Source organism: Mesoplodon densirostris, chromosome 3 (genome assembly GCF_025265405.1).
Source record: "Mesoplodon densirostris isolate mMesDen1 chromosome 3, mMesDen1 primary haplotype, whole genome shotgun sequence".
Lineage (NCBI taxonomy): Eukaryota > Metazoa > Chordata > Mammalia > Artiodactyla > Ziphiidae > Mesoplodon > Mesoplodon densirostris.
Window position 1 is genome coordinate 150,990,701 of NC_082663.1, and position 26,636 is coordinate 151,017,336.

At 56.5% G+C, this 26,636-nt stretch overlaps 5 protein-coding genes across 6 annotated transcripts in view; 1 reads left to right on the plus strand and 4 right to left on the minus strand.

Moving 5' to 3' along the window:
- Positions 1-4,156: 4,156 nt before the first annotated feature.
- LOC132485792 (small integral membrane protein 24-like) lies at positions 4,157-6,747 on the minus strand. Its single transcript, XM_060092397.1, has 3 exons — positions 6,604-6,747; positions 6,401-6,512; positions 4,157-5,229 (listed from the first exon to the last, which is right to left on the minus strand). The coding sequence occupies exons 1-3, from the start codon at positions 6,680-6,682 to the stop codon at positions 5,130-5,132; spliced, it is 291 nt and encodes a 96-aa protein (XP_059948380.1). The 5' UTR covers positions 6,683-6,747; the 3' UTR covers positions 4,157-5,129.
- Positions 6,748-8,368: 1,621 nt separating this feature from the next.
- Positions 8,369-10,803, minus strand: LOC132485793 (small integral membrane protein 24-like). Its single transcript, XM_060092398.1, has 4 exons — positions 10,737-10,803; positions 10,018-10,123; positions 9,691-9,756; positions 8,369-8,501 (listed from the first exon to the last, which is right to left on the minus strand). The coding sequence occupies exons 1-4, from the start codon at positions 10,801-10,803 to the stop codon at positions 8,369-8,371; spliced, it is 372 nt and encodes a 123-aa protein (XP_059948381.1).
- Positions 10,804-12,772: 1,969 nt separating this feature from the next.
- SMIM44 (small integral membrane protein 44) lies at positions 12,773-13,715 on the minus strand. The gene is made up of 3 exons (XM_060092399.1): positions 13,621-13,715; positions 13,217-13,427; positions 12,773-13,076 (listed from the first exon to the last, which is right to left on the minus strand). Exons 1-3 carry the CDS (start codon positions 13,663-13,665, stop codon positions 12,838-12,840), a joined length of 495 nt encoding a protein of 164 aa, XP_059948382.1. The 5' UTR covers positions 13,666-13,715; the 3' UTR covers positions 12,773-12,837.
- Positions 13,716-16,690: 2,975 nt separating this feature from the next.
- Positions 16,691-25,994, minus strand: DOHH (deoxyhypusine hydroxylase). Of its 2 annotated transcripts, none has more exons than XM_060092400.1 (5): positions 25,696-25,994; positions 21,418-21,742; positions 19,699-19,775; positions 18,323-18,563; positions 16,691-17,066 (listed from the first exon to the last, which is right to left on the minus strand). In XM_060092400.1, the coding sequence occupies exons 2-5, from the start codon at positions 21,689-21,691 to the stop codon at positions 16,747-16,749; spliced, it is 912 nt and encodes a 303-aa protein (XP_059948383.1). In that variant the 5' UTR covers positions 21,692-21,742; positions 25,696-25,994; the 3' UTR covers positions 16,691-16,746. The 2 variants fall into 2 exon arrangements, with proteins under 2 accessions (XP_059948383.1, XP_059948384.1); XM_060092401.1 differs by lacking the exon at positions 25,696-25,994 and adding an exon at positions 25,315-25,645.
- A 124-nt stretch (positions 25,995-26,118) lies between these two features.
- The window catches only part of FZR1 (fizzy and cell division cycle 20 related 1), a 36,805-nt gene continuing 36,287 nt past the window's right edge, over positions 26,119-26,636 (plus strand). Inside the window, exon 1 of the mRNA XM_060094625.1 lies at positions 26,119-26,451. The gene's annotated coding sequence lies outside the window, so the exon portion shown is untranslated. The remainder of the gene's footprint in view (positions 26,452-26,636) is intronic.

The following is a 26,636-nucleotide window of genomic DNA, read 5'->3' on the forward strand; positions in this document are numbered from 1 at the left end:
CTCCCCAATATATGCAAATTGCCCCCATCCCTCTCTTTGGATGAGGGAGGGCACCGGACCCCAACCTGGGTGGAGAGGGTGGTGTGGAGAGGTCAAGCTGAACTGGCCCTATCTGACTGGGGCGGGGGTCCAGGGTGCCCCGTGCCCAGGTCTGGAACCCCGGTTCTGGCCGAGTTCTGAGCCCAGATTCCCACCCTGAGCTAGACAATCAGACCGGAAAGGAACCCCAGAGGAGACATGGGGCGGGGTGGGGGGCTGCTGCAGCTCCCTAAGCAGCAGTTTCAGCCTCAGCACCCCCCTCCCTGCTCCGGAACTTTCTCTGTGTCCTCGGAGACAGCAGTGATCAAGAGCTAGCAGATTTGGCTGGACAGCGGCCAGTGAGGCAGGATCCCGGGGCCCGGAGCAACCGTCCAGCCCCCTGGAAGAGACAGCACGCAGGACACCCCCACACACCCCCCTCCTCTGGCTTCTCTGACGGTACTTTGACCTCCAGCGTAGGGCTATACTATACATTATATATATATGTGTGTGTATAATTTTGGAATTTTTTTCTCATAATACAGATTATACAGTGGCTACTTTTTATTTTGGCCTGGATTCTCTCTCTGAGACCCTGATTTTTACTTTTTTGTGGGGCGGGGGGGAGGGAGGGTGATGGGCGAGAGGTTCCAGAGACCCATCCTCAAATCCAGCATCCCCTGCATCCTCCCATCTTTCCCTGTTTCTGCCGCTTTGGACACTTCCTGAGGGTCTCATCTCCACACTGACACCACCTCTCCGCCATCTATGTATCCCTAAGCATTTCAGAGTGCGTGGGGTCCGAGCTGGCCCCAGAGGCCCACACTCCCCCCCAGCCCCTTCCCCGGGCAAGGCAGGGAGACAGACCCAGAGCGATCCCAGCAGGACTTGTTGCCAGCGATACCAAAACAGACTTTTCCCAAGCAGTGCCTCACATGTCTGCTGGTGTGGCTTTGGGGTTCTCCTCCCCCAGTCCCTGGGGGTCCCCTAGGCCTCAGAAAAGAGGAGGTGGGATCCAACAGGAATAAAGGCTCCAGGAGAGGAAGGAAGTCCCACACCCCCCAAGCTCCCACCCTCCCTACCGCCCTGCCTTCACGCCACCTGGCTAGAAGGGGACCCACTGGAAAAGGGACAGGAGCTACCTCAGCCCCCCCTCTAGTGGTGAGTCCCCAAAGCCCATTCCCAAAAATGCATCGACATCCCATCCTCCCAATCTTGGGCCCCAGCCAGGCCCCCTGAAACCAAAGCCCCTTCACATCCAGGGGTCCTGGCCCCTACCCGCAACTTGTCACCCTCCCACCCCCCAGGACCGCACGTGGGGGCGGGACAAGCCGTGTCTGACGGACAGAACACGTGTCGTGGGGGGAGGGACGACAGAGAGAGGGGAGAGGGACCCATTTTCCTCTCTGAATTTTCTTTCCTTCTTTCTCTCTTTTTTTCTAAAATTTTTGGTGGTGTTACTGTTAATTTCCTTTTCCCTCTGAGATGTTTTTTGAGGGTTATTTCCCCCCGTTTTGTATTTTACCGATATTACCAGGATAGTTTACTCTGCTTCTCGCTTGCTGCCGCGCACACCGGATACAACACACGCGCGCACGCACACACACACACACGCACACACCCCATGCTCATGAACCCATGTTGGGAGAAGGTTCGGGCCGGGCTCACTGCCCTCCTCCTCCTCCTCCCCAAGGTGGGGACAGAACGGGGGACAAGGGGACATCTGAGCAGACCCAGGCCCAGCCTTCTCCTTGCCCGGCTCCCCTGCCCTGCGCCCTCACATCATACTCTGATCATAACCTTGTATATTACGCAGTCATTTTGGTTTCCGCCGACGCGCCTACCTAAGTACCATTTACAGAAAGTGACTCTGGCTGTTATTATTTTGTTTGTTTCCCTATGCAAAAAAAAAAAAAAAGAAAGAAAAAATGAAAAAGGGGGGTTCCATAAAAGATTCAATAAAAGGCAAAAAAAAGAAAAAAATGTATAAAAATTAAACAAGCTATGCTTCGACTCTTTCTAGCTGTCTTGGGTCCTCCTTTCTGTGTTCCATTCGGGCTCTTCTGTGTTCTGTACCAAAGTGAAGGGAAGAGGCTGGAGGGCAGGCGGCCTCAGGAAACCAGTTCCGGGATTCTCCCAGATTCCTTGATCAACAAATTCCACGGGCATCTATGGAGCACCTGCTCTGTGCCAGGCACAGGGAACTCCACCTCCTACCTGGCTTCAAGGACAGAGCCTGGCACACAGTTGGTGCTCCAAAAATGCACAGAATGTTTTCCCTCTTTTTTTTTTCTTTTCCACCTAGCAAACTCCCATTCATTCAACAAAGATTTCCTGAGTACCTGCTGGGTACCAAGTACTGGGGACACAGTGGAGAACAAAAAAACACCCCAAATGATCTGCCTTCATGGCACTTACAGTTCCAAGTTGGGAAAATGGACAATAAACAATAAAAATAAGTAAATGTCGGAGGACGTAAGTGCCAAGGAGACAAATGAAGCAGAATAAGGGATAGGAGAGTCGGCCTCACATGAGAAAGTAACGTTTAAACAGATTTGAATAGGGGGAGAGAAACAGCCCCCTGAAAATCTGGCAGAAGAGTTTCCCAGGCAAAGGGCACAGCCCATGCAAAGGCCCTGGGGCAGCACCATGCCTGGTGTGTTGGAGGAACAGCAAGGAGGCCCATGTGTCTGGAGCAGAGTGAACGAGGTGGAGAGAGGGAGGAGGTCAGGGCAGGGAGGGGACGGGGCAGGTCATCCAGGGCCTTGTGGGCCACGGGGAAACTTGGGCTTTTACCCCAGGAGGGAGGTGTGATCCCCAGGGGGCAGTGAGCAGAGGTAGGACAGGACAACTTGGTGCCAATACCCTCTCCTCCAGAAAGCCCTCTCTACCTGCCTGGGCAGAGCCCCTGCTAGCCCTCCTAGCACCCCAGCACCCCCGTCTCTTCCACATCACCCCTGACCACTCAGAGCTGGCAGTATCCATGTCCAGCTCCTACCCCGAAGCCACAGGGGCTCCTCAAAGGCTGAGGTCAGGGAAGCATCATGGATGTGAGGGGCAGTCACTTCTCCTCCTTGGAGGCTGGGGTCTGAAACCTTGTCCCCTATCCTGGCCCCCATTCCAAGTCCCCCAGGGACCCCAAGACGTGCAGTCAAAGCTTTCCACTGCACAGGCTCCTTCCATCCTACCCACAAGCCTCCCCGGGAAGGACGTTTATATCCCCTTTCACTGGCGGGGAAACTGAGGCACGAAGCGAAGGCAAGACGCACCGAGAGGGACCCAGGTGCGGTGCGCCGACGCTGACGCGCAGGTGCGCAGCCCCACGCTGCTGCCCAGTAACAGGCACAGAAGACACAATCGTTGGGGGGCAGGGGTGGAGTCCGAGACCCCCTCCAAGATGGACACGTACCCTTCCCATGCCCCACCCCCAACCGGGGTGGGCTCTTCTGCGCTCAGCTGCGAGGTTCTGGCGCCCCCCTGTGGGAGGACCTAGGACCTGGACCCAGAAAGCGGATCCCGGATGGAGGGGTCAGCTGACCCGCATCCCCACAGTCCGGCTCTCCTGGCGGAGGGGTGGAAGGGGAGTTCTAGCAGGAGCTTCTTTGTGGGGTGGGGATCTCATCTTGGGTGAGGGGCTCAGTCCGGGGGTGGGCGTTCAGCTGGGATGGAGGGTTCAGCCAGGGGCTGGAGATTCATCCTGGGGCCGCGTCTCAGCCGGGCTGGGGGCTCAATCTGTACTTTTATCTCAAGGAAAGCCTCAGTGTTTTTCATCCATTGGCCCCTGGGGTGAAGCAGTTTTTGGCTTTGAGGGGCTATACCAGCCCTGGCTCCCCACTAAACGCCATAAAAGGGGCAGGCTTGCGACAACCAAAAGAACGCCCCTCCAAACGCCCCTCGACGCCCCCTAGTGGGGAAGTCCCGCCCCCTGAGGAAGGGGAGGAGCCCCGATAGCCCCTCCCTTCTCCCTTCCCGACCCCCTCAACACTGCCACCCACCCGGAAGCCCCGGACCTCGCACAGAGGAGACTGGAGGGCGGGAAAACTGCCCTCCCAGAGCTGCCGTCGGAAAACACCCTCTGACCTTCAGGATCCCCCGAGTCTGTGGTGGGAGGCCCATTTGCCCCGCTCCATCTTCACCATTTCAGCATAACAAAAAGCCGACATTTATTAGACGCTTTTGGGCTGCTGGGTTCTGCGCTCAGGATTTCTGTAGACCATATTTCATTCAAACCTCATGACGACTTGTGAAGAATCTATTATCCTCCCCTTTTACAGGACAGGACACTTAGGCACAGAGAGGTTAAGTTACTTGCCTTGGGGCTACACAGCAAAGTGGGGACTCCAACTCCTTCCCCTTCTCCATGGCGCCTCCCCACAAGGAGTGCAGGACTGGAAGAAGGGGTGCTGCTGCTGCTCCCCCCCCCCACTACTCGCACTCCTGCACCCTCACCCCAGGCCCTGGGAGTCCCAGCCTCCAGGACTGTGCCCCGAAATCAGCACAAGGTAGGAGGAGCCCTCATCTCCCAGGAAACGGCCTTGCTCTGAGCCAGCTCAAAGTTCACGTTCAGGAGTAACAAGCCGAGGCCAGGAGAGGGGCTGGAAGACAAGTGACTCCTATGGATTCGTCGAAGCAGGCCTGGAAAACTCTTGGAAGAGCTTGCACGTGGGCAAGAGGAGGACCTGGCTTCTCCGATGATATCCAAAGGGCAATAGAAATCGGAGGTGGGAGAAGAAATCAAAAGGGCCAAAAGCTGCCAGCGATGCAGACTGGGTAGAGATACGAGATAGCAGGGGGTCTCGGGGAGGTGGGTTGTTCCTTGTACCAGGGGTGTCCTCCAAGCTCAAGAAGAATCATCAGGTGGAGACCAAGCTTGGGAACGGGTACAGGGCGACCAGGTAACGCGCAGAGAGCCCTCCAAGAGGGACTTGGGGCAGGTCCTGGGTCCTCTGCACTCAAGGGCCACTTTACCCTGAATCCCAGATGGAGTCATCTCACTGGCCCCAAGGCCGGGTTCTTGCTGATAGGGTATGGAGAAGGCACTGGGGCATCTTTGGGTGGCTGCCTGGAGGAGATGAGTGGGAAACCTTCACGGGGAGGAGCTTGCCATTGCTTCATGGTTCGGAGGCCCCTCTCTCCTCCATTTCCAACCCCCAGTCGCCCTCTCCCTCCTTCTCCTCATTTCTCACAGTCTCCTCTTCCTCCTCTTTATTGCTGTGGAGACAAGAAGGGCCCAGGTAACCCAAGTTAATAAGGACAGACAGTATTCCGGGCTTCTTACAATGCTCACAGAACCTCTGAGTCCTGCAGGCACCCTTGTTGTTCCCATGGTAAGGAAGGGGACGACGAGGCTCAGGCAGCTTAGGACACCCGCCCCGTTTGAACACGAAGGAAGTGCTTGAGCCCATAGGTGAGCTGCATGAGCCAAAACCAATAAGGGGTTTCAAAACCGTGGGTGAGTGGACAGGCAGAGAGATGGGGGATGGACCGACGGATGGGTGGATGGGTGGTGGGAAGGTGGGTGGTTGGATGGGTGGACAGATGGAGGATTGGATGCTGGAGGGAGGGAAGGAGAGAGAAACAGAAGGAGACAGGGAGGTAGGGCTGATGCATGGATGGATGATGGATGGCTGGAGGGAGGAAGGGAAGGACAGGTGGATGGATAAATGGATGGGTTTCGCGTGGAGGGTGATAAAGGCTTTACAGACCCCCTCCCCAAAAAAAGACTTTACAGACCCCCTCCCCCCAAAAAAGACTTTACAGACCCCTTCCCCCAAAAAAAGATTTTACAGACCCCAACTGAAACACATATTAGGTATGGGCTTCTCTGTGAGGAAGCCACCCTCATTTTGCAGGTCGGCAGTCAGGACAGAAGAGAGTGAGGTTATGTGAGGCCCCCATGGATTCTGAATCAAAGAATTACCCCCTGGGGCTTCCCTGGTGGCACAGTGGTTGAGAATCTGCCTGCCAATGCAGTGGACACGGGTTCGAGCCCTGGTCCGGGAAGATCCCACATGCCGCGGAGCAACTAAGCCCGTGAGCCACAGCTACTGAGCCTGCGCGTCTGGAGAGGCCGCGATAGTGAGAGGCCCGCGCACCGCGATGAACAGTGGCCCCCGCTCGCTGCAAGTAGAGAAAGCCCTCGCACAGAAACGAAGACCCGACACAGCCAAAAATAAATAAATAAATTTATAAAAAAAATAAAAAAAAGAATTACCCCCTGGTCCTGCCCGGCTTCCTTGGAGGATGTTCGGAGAGGGGAGGGGCTAAGAGGGGGCCCGACACGGGGAGGGGCTTAGGGGGCGGGTCTCATAGAGGGGAGGGGCTTACAGAGGAGAGATTTAGAGATTTCGAGAGGGAGGGGCTCAGAAAGATGAGGACCCACCTGTCCCCGGGCTCGCTGCACCAGATGGCATAGACCAAGGTGAGGACAAAGATGAGGAACAGGGAGGCCAGCGCAGCCCCTAGCCCCACCAGCCACGGCTTCCGCTGGGCCACTGCGGGTGGGAGCAAGGCGAGGTCAGCAGCCTGGCCGCCAGCTTGGGACTTTCTTCCCCACCGCACTCCCACTCCCTCCCAGGGCCTTACAGGGTTGGGCCTGAACCAGCCTCGGGACCAGAGCTGCGAGAAGGGAGAATTGGCCAGGGGTCGTCCAGAATCTATCCATCCTTCTCCGTCTGTCCTCGCCCCTGTCCAGCAGGTTGCCGCCCCAGCCAGAGGGGGAAGTGGCCTGCGCAGGGCACCCCAGGGCAGGATGTGGCCGGTGCCGCAGGAAGTCGGGGGTGGGGCCCCCTCACTGGGTTCCGGGCACCATGGGGAGGGGCTCAGGGTCCCAAGCGTCCGTCCCAGCCCCCATCTCCCTGAGGCCTATCCTGACCCGGTCACTCCCCACGGCCAGGGACATGGGAGGGGAGGCTCAGGAAAGATGGGGAACTCATTTCCTGAGCGCCTGCTATGTGCCAGGTCTTGCAGTGGCTCTTGAGCTCCGGCACCTCCTTCAAGCCTCACACTCTGACGGTCAGAACTCTTGTCCTCACGTTGCAGAAGAGGAGACAACTCGAGGCTCAGAGAGGTCAGGCCACTTCCCCTTGGCCACACAGCATCCCCAAAGAACATAGTTCTCCCAGCTAGGAACACCCCCTACCCCAACCCTCTCCCATCCTGGGACATGAACCTCCAAATTTGACCTTAGCCAGAGCCTGCACATGCCCCATCCTTTGGGCAGCCTCGGCTTCCATCCCAGCTCTGCCAGCAACAGCCAGGGAGAGCTGGGCCAGTGGCTTCCTTCTTTCTAAGTCTCAGTATTTTCAGCCGGAAAATGAGACTAATTGCAAACTGACCGAGACGGAGACCATAAGGATGCTAGGCGTTCAGTGGGAGCACCTATTAGGGAGATTATTACATTTTTTTAATTTATGGTTTTTCTGCCCCCTAGTGGACGATCCTGGGATGTTCTCAGACAGAAGCTCCCCGCCTTCTGGACTGGATCCTACCAACGGCAGCTACCTGCTCCAAAAGGGAGCCCTAAATGCCAGCCTTTATCAAAGTTCTCATTAGGAAATGGTTAACATCCAGGGCAAGGTCCAGGGCCCGTAGAAAGTGAGGAGAGGGGGGAGGTTGGAAACAGGGAGGATCCCTTTCCAAGATCCCTTTCCAAGATCGCGCACGCGGGGGCACCGCACCCTCCAAGACCCAGTTCCCAGAAATGGAGTCATGTGACCCAAAACCCTGGGTTGGGGCGGAGGGGAGCAAGGCTTTCCTAGGAGACGGCCCTCGGGGCTCAGGACAGCAGAATCGAGATTGCAGGGGGAGCGCTTAATCTGCCCAGGGTATCTGGGCACCGTGGAGTTTGGTTTCCCACCCTTGCCTGGGCGTTACCCCTAACCCCAAAAGCTGTCTCCTCAAGGGGAAACTAAGTCCCACGGGCTGACAGTAGCCCTTCTGAAGGGCTCTTCACCAAGAGGCAGTCCCTGGCCAATACTGGTCCTGAAGCTGAGTGGGAGGGAGGAGGCTCTGGCAGATAGATATCAGGCAGAGGGCAAAGAAATCAGGCAATGGGTAGAAGCAGGTGGGGCCATGAAATTGCAGGGGTTGGGTTTTCTCAGTAACCAGGAGTGCTCTCCAAATGCAAGAAGAATCACCAGGTGGTACAAATCATAACACATATAGACCACATAACGCACAAAGATCCCTCCTTGAGCGGGGAGGGGTGGTCCCAAGCCTCTTCATTCAGGACGCTGTACTCTCAACCCCAGATGGAGTCACTGCAGTGCCTTCAGGTTCAGGTCATTGCTTCTAGGGTGTGGAAGGGGCACCCCTGGGGGGCTGCCTGGAGGCAGCGGCTGAGGAGTCTTCACATAGCCATGTTCTTGACTTTCTCCTGGTCTCTGCGCTCCTCTTTCTCCTCCAGCTCCAGCCCCAAGTTACTCTCTCCGTCCTTCTCGGCCTTTTTCTCCTTCTCTTTCTTCCCCTTCTTGTCTTCTTTACTGTAGGGACACAAAGGCCCCAGACCACAATAAGAAACAGTCACTCCCATTTAACGAACACTTACCTGTGCCAGGTCTTATGATGAGCACTTTACAAAAAGAATCTTTGTTGAATCTTCAAAACAGCCCTAACAAGGCAGCCTTGTTATTTCCATTTCACAAAGGCAGAAACTAAGGGTCAATTGTCCCATGGAAGGGTGGGTGGATGGGAGGAAGGAAGGAAGGAAGGAAGGAAGGATGGGAGGATGCATGGATGGGAGGATGCATGGACTGATGCATGCATGGATGGATGGGTGGGTGGGTGGATGGGTGGATGCGTGGATGGATGGATGGATGGATGGAGGAATGAATAAGGCAGGGAGGAAACTACAAATTAGGAGCACCTGTGGGATCTGGAACCTCCAGCACATCCTGGGAGTAGGAATCACATTTTACTGAGGCTGAGCTGGGTCGTAGACAAAGCACAGTCTGGCCCACACCTGTCCCTCAGGCATCTTGGGCTCAGCTGAGAATCTCCCAGCCAGGATAGTGTCCTCCCAGCTCCTGAGCTCCTACTTCTGTCCCCAAGCCTTTGCCCAAATTGGGATCTTGCCCTGAAAGAGCCCCCAGCCCTGCCTGCATCCCTGAGCCAGGATCATGGGAGACACTGAGCCCAGGAGAGTCACCCACACCAAATCACACACTTGTGCACAGTCCCTACACAATCCCACACCACAGTCTTGTCCAACAGGTATTTATTAAGTGCCTATTGTGTGCCAGGCCCTGTGCCAGGCCCTGGGGCCAGAGCCAGGACCAAAGCTAAGTTCTGTTCACTTACTGGAAGCCACTATCTAGTGTCGAGAAACCGGTAAATGACTAAGATAATTTCAGCTGGTGATACATGCAAAGACAGATGCAGGGCTGTGGCGGAGAGAGTGTGAGGAAGGCTGGTGGTCAAGGTGGGCTTCTGTGAGGAAGAAACATCTGAGCAGGGACTGAAGGAGAGATGGAGCCAGCCAGAAGATATGGGGAAAGGTGTACAAAGTAGAACCAACAGTAAGTGCAAAGACCCTGGGGCAGGAACGTGCTTGAGGTGTTCAAGGACAGAAAGAGGTCATCCGCGCACACCCACCCCTCCCCTCCTCGAGGAGGGGCCTCACGCAGACCCCCTGACCCCCACACACGTCTACACATGCTCACACGGCAGTACCTCAGGTCCACCTCCTCGTTCGAGCAGGGATCCATCCTGAATGCGGACTCCTCTTCATCCTCGGTTCTGCAGAAGAGATGGAGATGGAGGGGTGAGGGCGGGTGAAGGGTGGGAAGTGGGGGCAGCCTCAGCCTCAGTCTCCCCCAGCCTGGGGGGACTCCAGGAAGCAAGAGAGGGGGGCTGCATGGCTGTCCTGAGCTGTGGGAGCAGGGGGAGCAGGGAAATGGGGAGACAAGAAAGGGACCAGAGAGGGTCATGAGTTAGGAGGGGGTGCCCAGCGCTTTGGGGTGTGGGGAGGAGATGTAGGGTGGGGAAAGGGGCTCCCACCTCTCTTTGGAGCACCAGATATGGTTGGCCAGCATGAGGATGAAGACGATGAACAGGAACACCACGACAGCAGCCAGGCCCACCAGCCATGGCTTCAGATGGCGCTCTGAGGCTGTTAGGAGGTTGGGGCAGAGGAGACTCAGAAATGGGAAAGGTGGGCGGCCCCCGAAAGGACAGGGGGCGAAGGTTGCAGGGGATGCTCAGACAGAGGAGTCTTGGAAAGGGGCTGGGTTTCACAGGTGGTTTTGTTTTTGTTTTTTGACTGCGCCCTGCGGCATGCAGGATCTTAGTTACCCGACCAGGGATCGAACCCGTGCCCCGTGCCCCCTGCAGTGGAAGCACTAAGTCTTAACCACTGGACCGCCGGGGAAGTCCTTTAAAATTTTTCTTTCTTTTTTTTTTTTTTGGCTGCACCGCAGCTTTTGGGACCTTAGTTCCCTAACCAGGGATTGAACCCAGGTCCCAGGCAGTGACCCAGGTGGGTTTTAGAGAAGGGGACGGGGCTCTGAGAGGAAGGGGTGCTCAGGGATGAGGTGGGAGGCCCAGAGGGAGTGGGGGAGTTAGGGAGGCTGCCTCCAAGAGGGGCCTGACCCCATTCCTCTTCTGCCTGCCGACTCGGAGGCCTTGGTTTTTCATCAAAGGGGTAGATGGCGAGCCTGTGTCCAAGCCCATCCCCACAACCCGTCCTCCCGCCCCCGCCCCAGAGGTCGGAGCCCTACCCTGCTGGGCCTCAGCCGGCGACAGGAGCAGGGCGCTGAGCAGGAGAAGGGTCTCCAGGGTCCCCATGGCACGGAGGATCCAGCAGTCCAGGGATGGGAGTGCACAGTCTGGTCAGGATCAGGGGAGACCCTGCCCAGCCCCTGATAAGGGGGCAGGCAGGTCTGGGGGCGGGGCAGGCCCAGACCAGAGGGCCCCTCCCTTTGCCCCACCTGGTTGGCATCCACCCCCTCTCCCCTGCCTTCCAGGAGGGCAGACTCTGGACCTGGTGTAACGATTAACACGGAAGTCCGGCCCCTCTGCCCTGCACCCCACCCAAGACCGCCAGCCTCAGGGTCCCCAGGCTCCCCGCCACAGGCGCCGGGCTGAACTGGCCCTGAGCTTCCTTCCCGGCTCAGTGCTTTTACACATCATTACGATCCTTTCTCTGCATGCACCATGAAATTTTGCCACCTGCGTTTTACAGAGAAGCCAGGGAAGCCAGGAGCATCAGGCTGGGCAGAAGCAACCAGAGCTAGATGTAAACGCAGGTCTCTCCCACCACCAGCTTATACTGGCTCCTCTTGGGTCCCCGACCCCTGGGGACCCACAGCCAGCTCCAGGGGGAGCAAACAGGGCAAGAAGGGATGGGCCACCATCCACCTCCAAACCCAGTTGCTACCGTGTGGTCGGAGAACGGGGCCCCTGGGATAGCTGATGACTCAGATTCCTGGCTCTCCTGCGTGTCAACCTTGATCCCCAGGTTGATTAGATAGGGGGCCCTGCCCGGGCGAATGGGGACCCCACCCCAGCTGCCACGGGACAGCCACAGCCCAAGCACATGGCAGGAAGGCTGGGATGGGGAGGCCTGGCCCTTCTCCAGGCCTGAGACCTCCATCGGACGCCTAGGGGCTGGGGGAGCACCGGCATCATTGCCCACACATGTACGGAGTGCCTGCGAAGTCCTGGAGCCCCCTCCCTTCCCGAGGTCTGACCACGGTCGCTGTGCCCGAGGGCCACTCAGTGGAGCCCAGGACAAGCCCAGTTCGACCAGCCAGGCAGGCACAGGTGAAGCTCCTACTGTGTGCCCCAGCCCATGCAAAACTCAGGAGCGAAGGAAGCCCTCAGTCTAGTTAGGAAGTCAGGACCCCCAAAGACAGACCCATCCAGCTGCCGAACCAGGAATGAGGTGAGAGACGGGAGCTGAGAAGATTCTGAGGTGGAGGAGCCCAGCGGAGCAGGCTTCTGCTTTCCGAGGCAGGTCGCTGGGCCAGCCTCTTTCCGCAAAACGTTCTCTCTACTCTGACCGAGTCATTTCTGGGCTGTGTGCCTCTGTTTTCCCATCTGATAAATGGGTGCAATAAATCATACCTCAGAGGATTTAACGAGATAATGTTAATACAAGGAAAGGGGTTGCTTAGCATACAACAGCAGGCACATTTGAAGCTCTAGCTAAGGGTTGGCTACTATTATTGTTGTTATTATTATTTTTAATCTTAGTATTTTTGGGTTTACAAGTTGCCAAGGGCTTGGTGGAGGCTGGGTGGAGTTAGGCTCTGGGACTATGGGGGAAACCAGAGTGTGGAAATAAATCAGTGTCCAGGGCTTCCCTGGTGGCGCAGTGGTCAAGAATCCACCTGCCAATGCAGAGGACATGGGTTCAAGCCCTGGTCTGGGAAGATCCCACATGCCACAGAGCAACTAAGCCCATGCACCACAACTACTGAGCCTGCACTCTAGAGCCTGCGAGCCACAACTACTGTGCCCACATGCCACAACTACTGAAGCCCACACGCCTAGAGCCCGTGCTCCACAACAAGAGAAGCCACCGCAATGAGAAGAAGCCCACGCACCGCAATGAAGAGTAGCCCCCACTCACCGCAACTAGAGAAAGCCCGCGCACAACAATGAAGACCCAACACAGCCAAAAATAAATTAAAAATAAAATTAATTAATTAAAAAAAATCAGTGTCCAGCCACTAGAGTCCACCAGCCAAGAAAGAGAACGTTCTCTGTCAAGACAGCGCAGATCAAAGGTGAAAGGGCTCCGATGGGCACAAGTCCGGTTTATACAACCGCCAAAGGGGCTGGAACCGGCTCCCAGGCTGGAGGGCAGGGCCTGGCTCAGCCCAGCTTCCAGAAGGAGCTTCGGGCTGGTGGGTCTTTGAAGGCAATGGAGGGGTGGTGGCAGGGCCGGGCGGTGGCTTCTGCGGGGGCCCCCTCGCTGTCCCGAGCAGCGTCCTCGTCAACCCGCCAGGCCAGCGCCAGCTGCAGGTCCAGCTCCTCCAGACTCTCGTCCTCGGGGCTCTCGGGCAGCTCCCGGGGGGCATCCTCCTGGTGCGGCTTCGGGCCGAATGCCCAGTCTGAGGCAGGAGGCTGGTGAGGAGCATCCCCGGGCCCGGCCACCCTCTGCCCCCTCCCTGGCAAGGAGAGGCCCTCGGACACCCCCCACCAAGTGGCCCAGCACTAGCCCAAGCCAGGCTCGTAGTGGGTAGTGGCTCACCAGCCAGGTCGTGGGCGAGGTCCTTGATGAGATGCCCGACAATGGCATAGGCTACGGCCACCACAACGAATGCAGCCAGAAGCAGGTACAGCGCGTACCTGGGGAGGCGGATGGTGTCCAGCGGCGGTGGGCGGTACTCCTCGTAGAGTGGCGAGGCCGGGCTCCAGCCCTCCATCCCCTCCTCGACTGCCAGCACTGGCATGGAAGCCACCTGGAGCAGGGGTCGGCCAGGTGGTGACCCGCCGGGCGGAAGTATTAAGGAGCTTTTGGGTAAGAGGATTTGGGGCTCCCCCACGGCCTCCATCTGCCTGGATGGATCACGTTGCAAATCACTTCCGCCCACTGGCCCCCTCCCTCGCTCAGCTCCAACCATGCCAGGTGCTACCCTGCACGTCCATCCCCACCTCAGGGCCTTTGCACAGGATGCTCCCTCTTCTGGGAAAATCCATGCTCTCGTGGAGCTGACGTTCAAGATGGAGAGATAGACTCTGAGAAATGCATAACCTTAGAGTAAATGATATATTGTGTTAGAAAGCAAAGAGTGGTTTGAGGGTACTGTGGGGGGAGATCATGGTCTAATAGAGCAGCCTCTCACAGTAGAGCAGCCAAGGCCATGTTCAGATGACATTTGAGCAGAGACCCAGAGGAGGAAGGGAACCGGCCATGGGAGTACCAAAGCTTTCCAGGCAGAGGAAACATTCGGTGCAAAGGCCCTGGGGCAGGACTTTGGTGGGCTTGCTGGACGGGACCTGACTCAGGTGCTCACGGGCGCCCTCCGGTGGCTGCTGCGGGGAAGACAGACTGTAGGGGCGATGATGGACCCGACTCAGGTGCTCACGGGCGCCCTCAGGTGGCTTCTCTGGGGAAGACAGACTGTGGGCTGAGGATGGGAGCCAGGGATGGGGAGGAGGGATTGAGCTGGTCCAGGTGGGCAATAATGATGCTGGACCAGGTGGAGGCAGAGGCTTGGCGGGGGTGGTGGTGGTGGTGGCAATGGACAGAGCTGGGGTAGATCTTAAACTGATCAAACCCCGATGTTTGCAGGCTGAGCACCTGAAATGATAGAGGTTCCATTTCCTGTGGGAGGAGCCACTTTGGGAGGTAACGACGAATTCTAAGGACATGCTAAGTTTGGGATGCCTCATCGATATCTAAGTGGAGATGTCCAAACTGGACCCCGAGTCAAGAGCTCAGAGGAGGCCCTGGGCTGGAGTCAGGACAGTGGGCGTCATTGGGACATAGATGGGGTTCGAGCCCCAAGAGTGGATGAGACCGCCCGGGCGGGGGTGTGGGTGGGGCCGGAGGACTCAGCCCTGGGTCAGTGAGGGAGAGGAACGGGAGATGGAGGCGGGCCCAGAGGCGGAGTCCCTGAGAATTTCCCAGGAACAGGGTGGCTGGCCGGGTCAGAAGCTGCTGAGAGGGGGAGGGCGCAGACTGAGATGTGACCACCATATTTCGACACTGGGAGGTCACCTGTGGGCAAGGACGGTTCTGGGGACAGGAGGGACGGTCCTAGGTGGCGCAGGTTTGAGAGAGCTGCAAGTCATGGAGTCAGGAAGGGCTGTGGATGGTGGTGGTTCATGTTTTTAAGAAATTACAGCTTGAAGGGGGGAAAATGGCGGAGGGGGTGGTGATGGGATGAATTGGTAGATTGGGATTGACATATATACACTAATATGTATAAAATAGATAACTAATAAGAACCTGCTGTATAAAAAATAAATAAAATTCAAAAAAGAAAAAAAATTACAGCCTGTCTATGCTGACGGGCAGAGGGAAAACTGGAGAAGGGAGAAAGGCTGAAGTGGTGGCCGAGTTGGCGAGAGGGGCTGGGGGCCAGGGGATAAATGGGGGAGGGGGCCCGCAGCTAGCGCCCGAGGGTGACGCTGTGAGATAACAAGAGATCTGTTTGGTCTTCGTCCTGGTTCCTGGCTTGGAGCTCCCAGGACCGTGTAATTTCCTGAGTGATGGGGAAGAGGGGAGCCTCCTTTGTGGTTCATAATCAGCCCCTTTCCACCACGCCTGCGTGTATGCTAATGAGGGCAGGGGCGTGGCAGCTTCGGGCTGGGGGCTGGTGGCCAGGGGAACTGACCCTGGGATTAGAGAGATGGAACTTTCAGCCCCACCCCTCAGGGAGAGGAGAGGGGCTGGGGACTGAGCTTATTGCCAATGGCCAGTGATTTGCCAAATCATGCCCACGTGATGGAACCTCCATAAAAATCCTACAGGAAGGGGCTTGGAGAGCTTCCGAGCAGGTTAAAAGCATCCACCCCAAACTCCACGGGGACAGAAGCTCCTGTGTTTCCGACCCTTCAGACCTTGTGCCTCTTCATCTGGCTGTTCATTTGCCTCGTTTATGATAAACAGGTTAAGTAAAGTGCTTTCCTGATTCTGTGAGCCATTCTTGCAAATCATCAAATGTGAGCAGGGGGTGGTGGGAACCCCAATTCATAACCAGTCTGTCAGAAGGATGGGAGGTCCGGACTTGGGACCTGCATCTGAAGTGGGGGTAGTCCTGCAGGACTGAACCCTGAACCTGGAGGGTCTGCACTGATCCAGGGTAGATAGTGTCAGAACTGAACTGAATTGCAGGACACCCAGCTGACATCCACGGAGAAACAGAGAATTGCTTGGTATGGAAAATGCGTCACATGTAAAATTAGGTTCTCTTGTTAACACCCATTTTATAGAGTGGTAAATGGGCTGCTTGAGACTGCATGAGGAGGAAGTAAGGGAGGTAGGTAGGATGGGAACTCATAGCCCGGACTCTTAGTCATACCACTAAATCCCTTCCCCTATGCCCCCAATAGGAGTAGGTGAGGATGAGGTTTGGAGAGGGCCAGGATACAGGGCTGTTCCCCCTCACCCCCTTTGGGGGATCTGGCTGGGCAGATTTTACCCCTGGGAACTGATGTGAAACAGGGCCACAGGCTTGTGTCGGTCATACAGTGTCTGGGGCAGGGCAGATCCCAGAGCTGAGCTCTCCAAATGCCCTGGCCCCCCACACTTAAGATATGTTCCTTTAGAGCAGCTGACCCTCACCCCAGAGGCCCCCCAACACACTCTGAGAGTCATCGCTTGGCAAAAATAATTTAGTAGTCCATTTGGGGAATGTCCTGAGACCTGCTTGTCCCTCCCTGAGCTCCAGCCCAGGCCACCCCAACCAGGGACCACCTGCCCACCCCAAGGACAGCTCTCTGACGCCCCCAGACCCTGCCCAGGCCCGATGGGGACGGGTTTGCCCACAGCACCTTTCCCTGCACCCCCTCATTCCTAGAGAAGCTGGGCCACAGCACCCCAACCCCCCAGAGCACAGCCCTGTCCCTGGACCCCCTAGATACCCCTCCCATGCCAACACTGCAGCCCTGCACTCAGAGGGGCAGAGAAGAGACTTCAGCCTGGCCCCGGGGAGCCTGCAGTCCACTGGGGGTTCAAGATGCGAAAGCGGCTGGGAAGCAGGGAAGCGAGATGCAATTCATTCCAACACGGTTTATGGGCAGAGTCCTCAAGGGAGACAGCCGGGCGCGGCCCTAGGAGGGGGGTGGGCGCAGGTGCTCCAGCCCGTCCGCGTACTGGAAGGCCGGCCCCGTCTCATACTCGTACATGTCCAGGGCCACCTCGCAGCTCTCCCGCACCACACGCTCGGGGTCTGCTGCATGGGCCCGCAGGGCGGCCAGGCAGGCGGGCCGGGCGATGGCCCCCAGGGCCTCCGCGCACTCGTGCCGCACCATGGGGTTCTCGGCGGGTCGCGCCAGGGCTGCCGCCAGCTGGGGCACGGCCGCCTCGTGCTGCAGCTGGCCCAGGACGTAGCCGATCTCGTGGCGGAAGAGGGCACTGCCGCAGCACAGGCCTGCGGGAGAGAGAGTTGCGGGCTGGGGGCGCCATCGGGACAGGAGGGGACCTGGGGCGGGGCAGCCTGGGGACAGAAGTGTCCAAGAGGGGTGGAAAGGGTTCCCGTCTCCAGGACACCCCGCCCTGGTGCTCAGCGCTGCCCAGAGGGAGGGCCCGGAGACACGGGGCAGGAGAAGCAGCGAGGGGCCAGCCAGGCACTGGGAACTCCGCCCTCCCTCCGGCCGGACTGGGCGTGGCCTCCTCCTTCCCAGGCCCAGGGTCCCTCCCGGCCTCTCCCTGGACTTCTGTACTCTGCATTGTCCTCACACCAGCCAGTGCTATTTGCAGGCACGTTGTGCATTTGTGCTTCTGGGTTTCTTCCCACACGACTCCACACACGATAGAGTCTTATCAGTGACACTGGGAATCCCGGGCCTTTCACCCCACCACAGCCAGACAGGCCACGCTTCTCCGATGGGGATCCGTGGCCGAACCTGGGAGTGACCTGCCTGCGATCAGATGCCACTTTTCAGGCAGAGCTGGTTTGAAGCAGGCCCGCCAGACTGTGCGGCGCCTGCTCCGAGCATGACCCAGGACAAACCCACCACCCACCCACTCTGTGCTCCCACCCGGCATCCCCTGGGTCCCGGGTCATGGTGATGGCCGGGCATCTCCTCTGCCAGACAGGAAGCTTCAGGAGGGCAGAGGGGGCCTCTGAGTGCTCTGTGGACCAGAAGCAGACCACCTCAGCATGGGGGCGGGTGCCAGGGGACCCCAGGATTCCCCGAGTCCCCCCCCCCCTTTTCAGGTGGGGAAACCACAGCCCCGCAGGCTTGCACGGGGTTCCCTGCAGAGCTGGGATGAAAATGACACAAGTAAATGATGACAGGGCCTCTGGGGAATTCCCTGGTGGGCCAGCGGTTAAGACTCTGCGCTTCCAATGCAGGGGGCGCAGGTTCGATCCCTAGTTGGGGAACTAAGATCCCGCATGCCTCGCGGCGTGGCCAAAAAAAGTTTTAAAACAAAAACAAAAAACAAAAAAAACAGGGCCTCTGGGGATCAAATCCCAACTCTGCTGCTCGGACCACTGTGTGATCTTGGGCAAGTATCTCTGCCTCTCTGGGCCTAGGCTTCCTCCACAGAGAAGAGGGGATAATGAGGAGTACCGGCCCCAGGATGCAAGTGCCCTGGGACGCTGGGCTGCCCTGTATGACAGATGTGGCCACTGGGCCTCCCCAAGGGGCCCCGACCCTGCCCCCCGGGGCCCCTCCTCACCCTCGGCCAGCGCCAGGGCAGCCTCCTCCCCGCCAGCGTCGCGCAGGGCGAACATGGCTCGGTATCGGTCGAAGAGCGGCCGGGCCTCATCCAGCAGCGCCACCCGCAGCCGCCCCACGTCGCGCTCCTCGGCAGATGGGGCTGGATCCACGGAGAGGTAGGGCCCCTGAGCCACCGGCTCCCCGCTGTGCTGCTGCAACCACTCCAGCCGCCGGACGGCCAGCTGGCACGTCTCTGCCACCTGCGGGGACAGGGGGGTGGATGTGCCAGGCCCTCCCCCAGCCCCCAGGGCTCCCGGTTTAGCAGGGGTGGAGCCAACAGACACAGGACCAACTGATCCTTCTAGACTGGAGACAAACCAGCAGGGGCTGCTGTGATTAGAGAGTGACCAGGGGCAGAGGGCCAGGAGGGGCTAGCTTGAAGGTGACATCAGAACCAGTGGGAGAGGCATCAGGTGGAATCAGCCAGTGCAAAGGCCCCGAGGCAGGACGTGCCAGACCCGTCAGGGAAAAGCCAACAACAGAGATGACCTGAGGTGGCTGGGCCAGACTACTTGGGGCCTGCGGGCTTGGGATTTTGTCCTAAAGGTGATGACAAACGGTGAGTCTTTAGGCACAGAGTAGGTTAACAGATGATGGATAAACAAATGTGGTCCCTCCACACACAGGAGCATCACTCAGCCATGAAAAGGAGAGAAGCCTTGACACTCGCTACCACGTGGATGGGCCCTGAGAACACGATGCTCAGTGAGAGAAGCCAGACACAGAAGGACCCACGGTGTGTGATTCCATTGATGGGAGACGTCCAGAACAGGCAGATCCACAGACACAGAGAGTGGGTTCCTGGTTGTCAGGGGCCAGGGAGGGGGTGGGGAGTGACTGCTGATGGGGGTGGGGTTTCCTTTTGGGGGGGATGGAATGTTCTGGAATTAGATAGTGGTGATGGCTGTACAACTCTGTGGATATACTAAAAACCATCCAAGTGTACACTTTCAAAGGGTGGATGTTATGGTATGTGACATATCTCAATAAAGCTGTTATTTAAAGAAAAAAGAAGGAAGGAGGAAGGCAGCAGGGAGACCCTGAACGAGGCTGGGTGGCCCCAGGCGGCAGAAGTGGAGAAGTGGGTGGGTTGGGGGATCTCCCACAGGTGCAGGGACTGCCGGTGGGAGTCCGGGAGAGGGGAGAGGGGGACGGGGCCGGCCGACCAGGGCAGGTGCTACATGTGAATCAAGAGTTCAGGTTTGCCCAGTGGGGCAGTGGTCCTCTCTCGGCATCCCTGGGCTGGGTGGTTATCCTGGCAACCAGGCACAGGGTCTGAGGCTGGTTCCTGGACCCGAAGCACGGGGGGGGGCGGGGGGGGAGGGGCCACGTTACCTCGATGACAGGGTCAGTGGAGTACTGCTTCAGGATCTCCAGCACTTCTGGGTTCCCAATGGCCCCCAGGGCCTCCCCTGAGAAGAACAGGGCAGAGAGCTCGTGTTGGTTGGGTGGGAAACGCCCTGAATGCCTCGGCGGGTGGAGAGGCGCTAACCAGCACCAACGCCTCCTCCGTGATCCCCCTCCCCATCGCTCTGCCTGTATCCTGTGGGCCGCTCCAGCCACTGAGGTTTGGAGCTGGAGCCGGTCCAGCCCTGAAGCTGTGACAGTTAGAGTCCCTTCCCCAGAAATCAGGTTTTGCTGGAACCAGACTCAGACCCCGCCCCGGCCCGCACCCCCAGAGCTCATGGCCTAGAGGGGAGACACAGACAAGCGTGTCATTACAACTTGGGGACACAGGTGGCAAGGAGCCAACAACAGTTGGCTGAGTCAAGCCCATCAAGGGGAGCCCTGAAAACCCGGAGAAGGTTTTGAAGTTGCGCTGTGGGCAAGGACGGTCAGCAGACCAGCACCATCCTGCCTCAGGGCCTTTGCAAAGGCTGTGCCCGCTACCTGGAGCACCTCTCCCCAGACATCTACCTAGATAACTCCCTTACTTCACTCAGGTCTTTTAATTGGTAACCACCAATTAAAAATGGCAACACCAGACTTCCCCTGTGGTCCAGTGGTTAAGACTCTGCGCGTCAAATGCAGGGCGTGTGGGTTTGATCCCTGGTCGGGGAACTAGGATCCCACATGCCCCGTGGCGAGGCCAAAAAAAAAGGCAACACCTCCAGCACCCGAATCCCGCCCATTGCTTTATTTTCCTCCTTAGCATTTACGTAAGTGTTTCCACCGTAACATGACTGGGTGTTCTACAAAATCACACACTCAAACTAACAGCGCTTATGGGACAAGAGAGGTTTGGGGTCGAACATTCTTTGTAAGGAGAGCTCCAACAGCATCGGTGATTGGGATCTTGAGAGGTCCCCAGGGCAGCCTGGCGTAGCTGGAGATTATCGTGGGGAATATGAAACAGGCCCAAAAACAATCAAGTGGAAACAATACCCCCTGCTGGCTATGAGCTCACTGGATATATCAATACAAACGCAGCCTCGGCTGCACAGACCCGCCAAGGATGTTCCTATTCCATCTTGTTTGCCGTCTGTGTCCCTTGTGAGAACAGAGCCTGGCCCACAGCAGGCAGTCCATAAACATGTCCGGTGAATGAACTGAATGAGTGACCTCAGGGGTTGACCATCCATGGTCACCATCCAAAGACACCATATGTCTTTGTATGAACGAAGAATGGTTTTTCCATTTTTAAATGTTTTTTTAAAAATCAAAAGGGGACTTCCCTGGTGGTGTAGTGGTTGAGAGTCCACCTGCCAATGCAGGGGACACGGGTTCGATCCCTGGTCTGGGAAGATCCCACATGCCATGGAGCAACTGAACCCGTGAGCCTTTAAAAAAAAAAAAAAAAAAAAAGAAAGAAAAAAATCAAAATCAAAAGGATCACATTTTATGATGCGTAAAAGTGACGTGAGATTCAAATCTCAGGGCCCATAAAGTTGGACTGGCTGGCGGCCACACGCCCATCTGTTGACTGGGCTTTAGGGTGGCTCTTATGCTGCAGTGGCAGAGTTGAGACCCAGGACAGAGATCGTGGGAAGATATTTATTGCCCACCCCTTCCAGAGCCAGCCTGGTATAGCCCGCACCCTCACCCGCCGCTCACCTGCCTCATGGCGCACCATGGGCTCCTGGCGGGTGTCACGAAGCACGTCCAACAGCACAGGGATGGCGCGTGAGTCCTGCATCTGACCCAGGCAGTAGGCCAGCTCGTGCTTGAGCAGGGCCGAGTCGTCGCTGAAGGCCCGACTGATCCAGGAGATGGCTGCTGGACCCCCGAGCCCGCGCAGTGTGAACAAGGCCCGGAAGCGGGCCTGCAGGGGCTTCTGGGGGTCCACCAGCATCTGCCCCAACCCCTCCACCTCCTGCTCTGTCACCATGGCGCTGCCGCTGGGCTTGGGCTAAACCAGGGGACTCGTGGGCTCAAGAACCTGCAGCAGAAAACCAAGAGGCCAGGTGAGAGGCGCCCTTTGCCACTCGCTGACTTGTTCGTTTCAGTGTTAGGACCTTGGGGGTGAGGGTGGTTTCGTAACTGCTGACCAGCCTGGGCATCTGGGTTCAAAGCCCGGCTCCGACCCTGCCTATTTGCTGTGTGGCCTTCCCTAAGGTACTTTCCCTCTCTGAGCCTCTGGCCTATACAGGAAGTCCCCTACATACAAACGAGTTCCCATTCCGAGAGCGCTTCTGTAAGTCCAATTTGTTCATAAGTCCAACAAAGTTAACCTAGGTACCCAACTAACATAATCAGCTATAGAGTACTGTAATAGGTTTATAATACTTTTCACACAGATAACACACACACAAAACAAAAAAAACAAAAAAAATAAAGGACATTGAGAAGTTTCTCTATCTCCTCCATCACTTTTCCACACTTCTTTGGTATTATCGTCAACATCATTGGTACAGCAGATTTCACATGTGCCACGATCTTGTCCTTCTTCTTTAGAATTGTTCTGATGGCTGAACAATTCATGTTACAAGAACGAGTGACGTCTACCATGTTTTCACCTGGCCTCAGTCTCTCAATTATTTTCACTTTTGTTTCCATCATTATTGCTTGGTGGTTCTTAGCAGTACCAGCTACATCACCACTGCTTTTACGCTTGCTTCCGGACATCCCGGGCTTGAAATAAAGATACTGTACTACTGTACTCTATACAGTACTGTAAAGAACACAAAAGCACAACCACTTGTAGAGGATGCACACACGTGACAAGGTACGCCAGACACATGAACTAACTTACTGGACATGTGAATGCACGTCCACATCTTTGAAAGTTCGCAACTTGATGGTTTGTATGTAGGAGACTTACTGTCCACTGGCAATGACCTCTGCTGGTCTGCTCTCTACACAGCAGCCAGAGGGAATGTGGTAGCTGGTCCCCAAGATGACCCTCAATGACCCCCACCTCCTGGTATCCATGTCCTGTGTGGCCCCCCTCCCACACCAAATAGGGCTGACCTGGGTGACTAACAGGATATGGGAGAAATGGCACTGTGACTTCTGAGGGTCATAAGAGACACTGTGGCTTCCTCCTTGCTGGCTCTAGCGGAAGCCAGCAGCCATACTGTGAGGAGGCTCAACCAGCCGTATGTAGGGGCCCACGTGGTGGGGAACGAGGCCTCCCACCAACAGCCAGGTGAGAGCAGCGGGTTGAGAGCAGCTTCTCCAGCCTTCAGATGACGCAGCCCTAGCCAGTGTCTGCACTGCAACATCACAAGAGATGAGAGCCAAAACCACCTGGCTAAACCAGGCCCAGATCCCTGGCCCACAGAAACTGTGGGGAGTAGTGTTTACTATTTTTTAAAGCTACTAAGTATGGGGTAATTTGTTACAAAGCACAGGTAACTGATAACAAGAATCCTTTCAGTATATAAACTGGACCCTGTGACTCCCTCACAAAATCCTCCTATGGGCCTCAAGACTCCAAACTCCTTAACTGTCCCAATGGCCCTGCACGACCTGCCCCCATCACCTCCCCACCCTCCCCTCCTCTCTCTCTCCCCCTCACTCACTCTGCTCCACCAACCAGGCTTCCCCACTGTTCCTCCAATACACCAGGCACGGTCCTGCCTCAGGGTCTCTGCACGGGCTAGTCTCGCCCTCACGAACACTCTTCACCAAATGCCCCCCATGCTCACTCTCTCATTCCTTGGGTCGCAAATGCCAGCTCCTTGGGGAAGCCTTCCCTGATCCCAGTCTTGTTCTGCTTTGTCTTTCTTTGAAGCAATTACCACCACGAGATATCATATTTGATATTTCGGTTTAGCTGCTTATGGTTGGTCTTAACCCTCGTATGAGAACTCTGAAGGCAGGGACTGAGTCTCTCTTGGTCACGGCTGGACTCCCAGCCCACAACTCCTCAGTGAGAAAAATGACCATAATAATAACAGCATCTGACATTTACAAAGGATGTGCTATGTGCCACACATCTCTTCTAAGCCCTTTACATTCCTGAACTCATTCCATCCTCACCATAACTCTTTGAGACAAGCACCATGATTGTCACTGTTTTACAGGAGAGGACACACAAGCACAGAGAGGTGAATCACTTGCTTAGGAACTGCTGAAGAGTTATAAATCCAGGCAGCTGGACTCCCGAGTCAAGCTCTAAACCACAAACGCCATGTTGGATAGATGGATTAAGATTAAAGGACACAGCTGAGGCTGGGCTCCATCCTCCAGACCAATGACATGCTTCGTGAACCTGACAAGCAGGCTGTAGCTCCCAGAGGTGTCAGTAGGGCTGAGCAGGTATAATGGGGGAAGTGCAGCTGCCTGCGCACAGGTGACCATCAAAGGAGGTGACATGCAAAAAGAGTGATCATCAGAAACCACAGAAGCCAGGGGTGAGCAAGCTGGCAAGGCATCATGGACCATCGAGACCCAACTCTTTCTTCTACACAGATGAGCTGTGACCTGTCTGGGGTCACACAGCAAGTCAAGTGCAGACAGCGCCCAGGACTCATGAATCCTGGTCTGTGCAGGGCCTCCCTCAAGACACAAAGGAGAGACACACACTATTTTGTTCTCTGTTGTATCCCCAAGGCCTAGCACAGTGTCTGTCGCTATGGCAGCGGGCACTCAATAAGTACTGTTGAATGAACTGGGCACCCACTGCCTGCCAGGCACAGTACTGAGTGGTTTATACACAGTATAAATCTGTATCATTCTGCAAATAGGCGTAAAGGGCACATGGACATCACAGAGTTGCTGTGAATGGAATGATGCTCATAGAGCACTTAGTACCCACTGCTGGTACTTAGTAGGCACTTGATAAACCAGAGCTGGTATTAAATATTTCCACAGGGAGGGCCTTCCCTGGTGGCGCAGTGGTTAAGAATCCGCCTGCCAATGCAGGGCACACGGGTTCGAGCCCTGGTCCGGGAAGATCCCACATGCCGTGGAGCAACTAAGTCCGTGCGCCATAACTACTGAGCCTGCTCTCTAGAGCCCGCGGATCACAGCTACTGAGCCCGCGCGCCTAGAGCCTGTTCTCCTCAACAAGAGAAGCCACCGCAGTGAGAAGCCTGCGCACCGCAGCGAAGAGCAGCCCCCGCTCGCCGCAACTAGAGGAAGCCTGCGCGCAGCAACGAAGACCCAACGCAGCCAAAAATAAATAAATAAATTTATTTTAAAAAAATCTCCACAGGGAGCCCAACACCCACCTCTATACGCAGGAGGACAAGTAAGGGGGTACACCTGGAAGCCCGCTACCCATATATTAGGCCCATTTTTCAATGGGAAGGGGGACAGGGGTATGGACATGGGGTTGAGGGCATCAGCCCCCAACCAAGGCAGAATCTGGGAATCCGCTCACCCCTGCGAAGGCGTGTCTTAGAAACAGACACGTAGAATTAGTAAGGGAGGGATGGAGTAAGAGACGTTCTGGATGCTGGAAATCCGCCCCCTTGAGGATTCTCTAAACCAAGAATTCCCAACAAAAAGATCTCCGATAACTAGGCGCGCCCCTCAGAGAGGGGTGGCCCCGACACGGCATACCTTGGGGCTGCTGGCAGGATCCCCCAGCGACGACCAGCTCCCCAACGCTCCTTGGAAGAGACTCCCAGGAACTGGGTGTCTCTAGCTCTGTTTATGTGGATCCCCCAGTACTGGATCCCTCACAGGTTGGTTCTCCCAGAACCCCAAGAAAGGGGTTGCCCAACATGGGACCCCCGCCCTACGTGCTGACTCTTTAGTGAAGAGATCCCCGGAGGCAGAGTCTCCAGAATTCGTGGGGAAGAGCTCGCCGGGATCTGTCAGAAGGAAGCCCTCCGATCCCCCCAGCCAAAGAATCCCAGAGCCGGGACCTCCAACGAGGCGTCCTCCACGTTTCCCCCGCCGCCGGAACTCCCCAGCGAGCTCCCGGATCAGAGGACCTACCGGACCGGCCTGCTCCCGCCGCTGCCACCACCCGCGATGCTCCTAGAGCGCCCTGGGGGCCGCCATCTTGCCGCCCACGTGATAGGGCCGGACGGTACCAACGCAGCACCGAGGGGGAAATCTAGTCAAAGGCTCCGCAGCGTGAGGAGGCCCGGAAGCGCGAGTTAGCACCGGTGCCATAGCTCACACTCACACATCAGGCGGAGTCTAAGGGCATTTCTCAGGGAAAGGGAAGGGCAACTTCCATCCTTTCCCTGCAAGAGATTTTCTCCGGCCTCCCCAGCCGGTACGACGAGTGGAAATGGTTTGTGCCTATTCAGCCCGGAGGTGGGGCCGGATAGCGATAGAGCATGCGTAGTGTCCCTGGGGCGTGGTCAAGTTTCAGGGCCGCGGCCAATGGACTCCCGTGGCTAGACGCGAGATTGGGAGGGATGAAAACAAGGACTTGAGCCAGTCGTTCATTTATTCATTCATTTAACAAATAGTTTATGGGCGCTGAGGACAAGACGGCCTGCAGCCCTTACCCTTATCAACCTCACAGTCTGGTTGTCTGAAGGAGACAAACAGTAATAGGATAAGTAAAAATACTTATTAGGTGGTGACAGGCTAAGGAGGAAAATATAGTCACGTTGGTGCATGTATGGGGTGGGCAGTTTTAGGAAGGACTTGGCTTTACTCTGACAAAATGAGAAACCACTGGAGTGTCGTAATCAGGGAAATGGCGTACTCTGACTGTTAACAGGATCCTTCAGGCTGGTGAGTAGAAAACAGACAGGAGGGACGGTGAAGGGCGAGAAAAGTATTCAGATTCTGGATTAATTCTGAAGGTGGAGCCAACAGGATTTGTGGCTGGATTGGATATGGCATTTGGAAGAAAGAGTTCTGTTAAGGCTAAGTACAAGGTTTTTGACACGTAGGAAGGATGGAGCAACCATGAACCA